General features: G+C 38.3%; 1 protein-coding gene across 1 annotated transcript; it reads right to left on the bottom strand.

Moving 5' to 3' along the window:
- Positions 1-889: 889 nt before the first annotated feature.
- On the bottom strand, positions 890-3,934 carry LOC148844639 (protein trichome birefringence-like). The gene is made up of 5 exons (XM_088956294.1): positions 2,683-3,934; positions 2,386-2,578; positions 2,055-2,248; positions 1,774-1,932; positions 890-1,597 (listed from the first exon to the last, which is right to left on the bottom strand). Exons 1-5 carry the CDS (start codon positions 3,585-3,587, stop codon positions 1,252-1,254), a joined length of 1,797 nt encoding a protein of 598 aa, XP_088812420.1. The 5' UTR covers positions 3,588-3,934; the 3' UTR covers positions 890-1,251.
- Positions 3,935-7,544: the final 3,610 nt, after the last annotated feature.

Genomic DNA, 7,544 nt, shown 5'->3' with positions numbered 1-7,544 from the left:
ACTAATAGACTTTTAAACAACGGTAAAACAAATAAAAATAATGGTGAAGGATAACTTTGAAATTTAAAATCATGGAATTTTGAGGAATGAGACTATTACCATTTCCATTTTTATTAATGGTAAATGGAGATAATGGAAAATTGATACACAACAAAAATTCTAGACGATCTAGAATACTAATTTTGAGTGCCCCATCCCGTGTATCGCATATATATTAATTTTGAACAATACTAGCATTAGCATTAGATAGCTCTAATAATCAGAGAAGACAAGCTAATCAGTCCTAAATGGCTAAACCCTAGGTGTCTGATATCTTCAAAAAACTCCACGTTGAGCTAATTGTCTTTTTGCGTATTTAGGTCTACCAACAACCATACAAACTACAGCAATCCGGCACCACACCCCACTAGCACTGATCAGACCATTTTTCAACTATTATTTAGCAGATTAACAATTAATTGCCACCTCTTTTCTTAACACCTATTATAATGTTTATCAATCAAAACAAACAGAGTGCTCTTGCCAGCCTAGGTTAGGTTAGGTCACGGGTCACCCCCATAATTGAGCTCCTACTTATTTAGCCCGTTACAGACAGATAAAGCTAAATTTATATTTCATGTTCTATGGCCCATGCATGAGAGCAAAGATTAATGGTCCTTGAGAAATGTTCTTTTCATCAAAAGTAGCATATACTTCTTTTCCTCTAACTTATCAATTTCTATTTTTTATTTTAAACCAGATAAGCGTGATTTGGGACAAGACACCAACCCTAACTAACTGACTAGCGTTCTTCCATGCCACCAAATCCATCCAGCAAATGCCCCATCAGATTTTGTCTTTAATTTATTTGATTTGATTACGTCTTACCAAACTAATCATCAAGCACTGATTAGAAAAACAAAATTATAATACAATGGATAATTACACCCTCATATAACACTGTCTTATTTTTTTTAAATAATAAACAATCTCAAAAATAAAATAAAATAAAATAAGAAGGGATATTTACAACCTCAGCTTTTGGATTATTACAGCTCAGAGGAGAAAACTAACTCCTGTTGTCTTCCTCCTCCAGCCCTCTCCCGTCTCTCTAATGGTTATGGAGAAAAGGGGACTCTTTCTTGGATCCTCTCCTATTTTATTCTATGTTTGCAAAGGGAAGATTGCAATAATACAGATGCCCATTAATTTAATAAATAATGAACATTATATTACCTTGTAATATCTGTGTCTTCTCTGCCTTGTATGTATTTATTTCTGTTGCTGTTTCTGATTGTGTCTAATGAGGAGCTCAGCATAGAGGAGCTCGTTCCATGAATCGGGCACTCCAGGAAGGCACCAATGGCTGCAATCCTGGTACCTTAAAGGTGACCGCCGTTCTTCCTCTGTCAAACTCTGCTTCCGGTAGATTGATGGGTGGGCGTCCTTCCTGTAATCTGTCATTCTTGTGATGTTCAAGTAGGAAACGTGTGTTTTCATCCCTTTCATTACCGACTCCAGCACTTTCATCTTAGGTGGATATGGGTTGAGATAAGTCTCGTTCTTTATGGGCTCAGTCTCGTGGTCACATTGCCCACCAGAGTTCCACTGCCCACCACTGTAACAGCCGGAACAGAACAAAACACACAGTTACCTTCTGTTTCATTTTTTAATTTTTGAATTTCAATCTGATAAAAAAAAAAAGAAAAAAAGAAAACAAAGCTTATGAAACAGAGAAAAAGGTATGAGTTAAATGTAAGTTTCACTTGAAACTGGTCATAATTTCAAACTTACCTGAAATGAGAGGCAGAATAACCCCTGAAGAAAGCCATGGTGTTACTGGGATCTATATTCGCATCGACCCATCTAGCCCACGTCGTCAAGGCTTTCCGAAACGCCTCAACGACGTTCAACTCACCGTAAATATGGCTACCTTCTTGATAATAATCCTTCCTGCAAGTTGTAATCACTGGGTTTTAATTTTTCTTACGTAACAATTTGATCTCCGGAGTCTGGACCCAACCACGAAGGGCCAGATACTATCACAAGGAAAAGAGAAACTATTATGGGAATACCCTTTAGAAGTCTTCTTGTGAGTCCACCAGTGTCCTGTGTTGAAGACGATGATGTCTGCTGTCTTGTACTTGTCAAACTTCCTCTCGATTACGTCCAGACGAAGGGTTTCCTTCTTCGATCCATTCGTGTCGGGCATCTCCCATTCTTGAACCAGGAAGGGAGATCGAAAGAACTCCACGGAGCAGTTATAATCCTGTGGATTCATCCCAATTCCCAACCAAAACAGAAAAAAGGATGTATTTTTACTCAATAAACAGAGATCAAAGAAATCATGATAAAGAAACTAGACAAAGAAAATCATCAAATTTAACATGAAGAAGAACAACCCACTTCGAATATGAAAGAGTAAGAACCTTCTGTTCGAAATTCTCGTCTACCAGAAGCTTCAAAGACTCTGCTTTTGTCTTTCACCGAGTGTCTAAGAATGCAAACCAGAGATTCCCACATATTCCTATTAAGAGAATCACCGACAAAAACCAGACGTTTTCCTCTTAACAATTCTAGCATATCTCTCCCATTCAATCTGCATAACAGGACCAATTGAATTACTCTCAGTAGAACCGAATTCGCAAAGAAAGATTCAAATGTTATTTTCTTCCCCTTCTATATTCTAATATAACCACATACCTTGGGATATTGCAACCCTTGGGTTGCCATCTGAGTTTCTGATAATTTCCATCAGGCCTACTGTTCAGGAAACAATTAAAAGACTCGTCGATGTGAGGACAAGAACCAGGTGGATAGAGCGGATACGAATCATCCCTCACCCATCTCCCATAAAAAATGTTACAATGCATCAGAGAATCCATCGAGTTCTCTTTTGATTGCTTCACTGATGAACCCTCAGAAGATCCACTATTCCCCTTCGTCAGCAAAACCGTTAGGTTCGTCATAGTCCCTGGTTCTGCAACCACCTTATCCGACGCATTGTTAACCAGACCCACGCTTACAGGAGACACCTTCGGCACACTCACTGTATCATTCCCTGTTGAAGGCCGAGGTGCAGTAGTACTAATAGTACTCGTAGTATTAGAAGTAGAAGCGATAGTGTTAGCCTTGACTGGGCTCACCAGTACTTGTTTCGTATCTACAGGTTGTAATTTCAGAGAGGGGGATGGTGTAATCTGCGACTGGTTTTTTCCACTTGAACCTTCTTTTCTTCCAGGAAGTACAAAGGGCGTCGTCGTCGTAATGTTAGGAGATGTGGAGTTACTAAAACTGCATTGCAACGAAGGAGGAGCATGATAACCATAAATGGGTTGGGAGGAATTGGGGAAAAAGTAGGAGAAAATGGAAGAAAACTGAGATCTGTAAGAAGAACCGGAACTGGAAGAAGCACCAAAGATGTTAGTAAACCATGGGGAAGAACTCGTGGAAGGGTTGAAAGCGAGGAACGCAGTACAAGCAACGAAAGTGAACATGAATCCGTAAGCGAACATCATTATTCTTCTGGTTCTGAGGACAGAAAACAGGCCCTTCAGGTCGGAGACTAGGCTTCCGGTTCCGGAGAGTTCCTTTGTCGCTTCCGCCATGGCGGATTTTGCATTACCCGCCTTTCAAAACACCAGAGAGAGAGAGAGAGAGAAAGAGAGGGGTGTTTAAACTTTACTTTAACCTGGGGACTGAATGTCTTCTCCGGAGCGGACGACGACCTCACGACGATACCAGATTGGGAAAGGAGACGGGGACGGCTTCTCACTCTCCAGTCTTTCACTTACATACAAATTATTATACCCTTGGGTTTTTGAGTTAATATCGTAAACGCCACTACCAGTTGCCCACTCTTTTCTCATTCTCTGAATTTGAAGAAAGAAATTGCAACGAATCCGAACTCCGGAGGGTAGAAGTAGGACCGTAAGAGCCTAGGAGGATAAGAACCGAAAAAAGAACTAAAGAGGAGATCCCTTATTATTACTGTGCAAAAACCTCCCTTGTAGTTTCTGACAATCATTAAAACATCCCTTATAGTATCACTTTTGTAAAAACTCCCTCTATTTTTGCAAAAAAAATCGATAGATACCTCTCTTCCGTCGATGACCAAAGATGGAAAATATTAAACCAATGACCATTTTTTCAAAATATCTATTTTATCCTTTTACGAATTAATGTGTATATATTTTTATTAAAATATTCTATCTACATTTTATACTCATTGCTTTTACCCTTTTATGATTTAATGCGTATCTGTTTTTATTAAAATACCCCTATCTACATTTTATACTCATTACCCCTTTTATTATTCCAAATTCAACCTTTTATGTCGAAAAAGAGAAACTCAAAAGGAATGAACCCAGGAGAACGAACTCAAGAATTTAAAAAAAAAAAAAAGGAGAACGAACCACGGATTTCGGTCAGGTGGGTTCTTTATTTTCAATTTAACACACAATGGTCCTAAGAAGACAAAAAATAAGAAATCATAGCAAAAAAAAATGAACAAATCAACTCCTACTAGAAAACATAGCAAAGAAATATGAATCCAACTTAGTAAAGAAATCGAAAATGAATAAACATATACACTACGGAAAACGAAGCAAAGAAATACAAAAAATGAACACACATAACAGAAATCGAACTCCTTGGATTCTCAGAGAATGAACATAGATATGTTGATCAATACTTCGATTCTTAGAGAAAGAACGATGATAGATTCTCATAGAATAAACAACAAAAATGGTCTCTAGTGAAGAACAATGAAGAACAACATTAGTCTCTGGTGAAGAATGGTTTAGATTCTTAAGAATGAAAGCAAAATAGTCTCCAGTGAAGAACAGAGAAAGAACAACAGTCTTCAGTGAAAAATGGTCTGGATTCTTAGAGAATGAATGGCAAAATAGTCTCCGGTAAAGAATGGCGATAGTCTACAATGAAGAACGTTCTAAATTCTCAGAGAGTAAAAAATTGTCTGGTTTCTTAGAGAATGGACAAAATAGTAGTCTTTGATGAAGAACGATGAAGAATGCTGGAAAATGATTGTCTTCGATGAAGTATGGTTGTATATTGCTATGCAACTGCTAGGGTTTGCGTTAGAGTGTTCTGTAAAAAAAAAGAATAGGAATTCTAGAAGTTTCTCGATTAAGGGAAAATGCAAAATTTTGCAAATTGATAAGATAATGCCTAAGGGTAAAAATGTAATTATACATGTTTTCTCCCTTGGTCATTGATGGAAGGGAGGTATTTGTTGATTTTTTCAAAAATAGAGGAGAGGTTTTTGCTAAAGTGAAACTATAGGGAAAGTTTTTATGATTGTCAAACTTTTTAGGGGAGGTTTTTGTATTTTTCCCTTATTATTATCATGTCAAGTTACTAATATCTCCCCAAACCTTTGAGTAAATTACTAAGACCTCCCTCACATTCACGGCCCGCACAAGCCCCCCCTGAAAATTCCGGGCTTGGGCCTGGGTTTTGTGTTCAAGCTTGACCTGGGCCCAGGCTCACATTAGGCCCGCAAATTTTAGGGTCAGGCTTGGGCTTAATACTTCAAGCCTGACCCGACCCACATATATTTAAAATTACACATTTTGTGTATAATGCATACATGTTATTTTATATATAAATATTATAACATGACATGTATAATTTATATTATATGTAATGTTTTATATATGAGTGACATTGGCCTAGAATCAAGCCTAGCCTGACCCGGGCACGTATAGACATGGGTTAGGGCTTATGTTTTAAGCCTGAAACCTCGGGGCCTAAGCTATAGCCCTTACCATAAGTGCAAAGCCCAGCCCAGGCTCGGCCCATGATCACCCCTACTATAACTTTACTCATTACCTACTCACCGTGTAAATTTTAAAATAAAGGCTTTAAATTTAAAGGGTAAAGTATAAAAACCTCCCCTGAAGTTAACCTCCTTTATAATTTTACTTTAGCAAAATTGTTCTCTATTTTTTAGAAATTCAACAAATACCTATTTTTAGCCCTTACGATAAGTGCAAAGTCCAGCCCAGGCTCGGCCCATGATCACCCCTACTATAACTTTACTCATTACCTACTCATCGTGTAAATTTTAAAATAAAAGCTTTAAATTTAAATGGCAAAGTACAAAAACCTCCCCTGAAGTTTCTGGTCATAAAAACCTCCTTTATAATTTTACTTTAGTAAAAATTTTCTCTATTTTTTAAAAATACGTATTTTACCATTTTAAGAATTAATGTATATCTGTTTTTACTAAAACAGCCCTGTCTCGAATACTGTTCATCTTCTTTCTCACGACGGCAAAAAGTGCACTCCCCCTTCCAACCTTCCCTCTTCTTTAATGAGTGGGCAACCATGGCGGCAGATGGATGACAATGTCAGACGTCCAACGATGGTACTGGAAATCAGCGATGGTAAAACAATAAATTTTTGGCCCCAGCAGGAACAGATGGATGATCGATGTTCCCATGTCCCATTGAACAAAGTAAGCCCCACAATTAAGCAGAAAGAGAAGTCAATTTTTTTTTTTTTGGGGGGGGGTTCAAAAGTTACCCACGCTGCTTCAACCGCAGTAGGTGTATCCCATGTCCTTGTTGGGTTCATATATTGCATGTTATGTCCTGGGCCTGGCGTGGGTCATGGTCATTGGGTGAGAGTGGGGTCTGTATCTTATATGCTCTGCTCTAATCCATTCCACAAGCTAAGGTCAAAGTCAAGTAGCGACCACATAACAATAAAATATTTTCCGTACAGCCCCCGTCCCCAACATCCTCTTCAATTATATGCCGGTGGTTTCTCTTTTGTGTTGTAATTCAATTATCTATGTGTTGTATGTAATGCTTGTTATTTGTCGAAAGAATCGTGGCCGCGGTTGTCCATTCTGTCGGTCCGGTGGTTTCTCTTTCGTTCCTCTTAAAAAAAAAAAGAAAAATAGAAAGAATTGATTTGAATCGTCGTTGTGAGTGAGACCCGGGATTGGATTAATCCCATTTGAGTCATCGTTTGTGGATTACGTGATATTAGGTAAGTTACAGTAATCGTTTGTGGATTATGTGATGTTAGGTATGGGTAACTAAGATATCTATATCCACTTGGCTTTGCTGTTTTTCCATTACAACACTAATCTTAGTGGACTATACTTTAACTTCTTTCTATTCTACTGTGTGTATTGTGTTGTTGTTGAGGCTTCAATTTCTTCTTTTTAATTTTTTCAAAGAAAAAGAGCCACCCAGCGTTTTTTTTTTTTTTTTGGTAATACCCAGCTACGTGCCAAAAATTAAGGGGTGGCAAGTCCTGAGTTTTGACCCAACCCACCTCAACCATTCAACCCAATCCACCTGTAACCCACCAAACCCAATCATATGGCCCATCTGTCATCGGTATATTTTATATTTTGGCCCAATCTTTTGGTCTAATGTTTTTCTCCCACATTCCTATGGGTACAAATCAGGCTCTGCCCAAGCATTGGCGAAATGGCCCAAATCACCTCTTTGAGCTGGCCCCACTCCCCCCTCAAATTTTGTTGAGATGTTTTTCAAAGATGAAACTGGCTTTTCAAATCTATCTTG

This window comes from Nelumbo lutea, chromosome 7, assembly GCF_056320005.1.
Source record: "Nelumbo lutea isolate HS-2025 chromosome 7, American lotus-T2T, whole genome shotgun sequence".
Classification (NCBI taxonomy): Eukaryota; Viridiplantae; Streptophyta; class Magnoliopsida; order Proteales; family Nelumbonaceae; genus Nelumbo; species Nelumbo lutea.
This window is presented reverse-complemented; position numbering and strand designations above follow the sequence as displayed.

Bases quoted from the DNA above. Each gene is read 5' to 3' on its own strand.
- LOC148844639 (XM_088956294.1), bottom strand. From the start codon at position 3,587: ATGGCGGAAGCGACAAAGGAACTCTCCGGAACCGGAAGCCTAGTCTCC. The intron at 2,579-2,682 runs GTATGTGGTTAT...CCTGTTATGCAG, and splicing joins AAGGGTTGCAATATCCCAAG to ATTGAATGGGAGAGATATGC. The intron at 1,933-2,054 runs GTATTCCCATAA...TACAACTTGCAG, and splicing joins CACAAGAAGACTTCTAAAGG to GAAGGATTATTATCAAGAAG.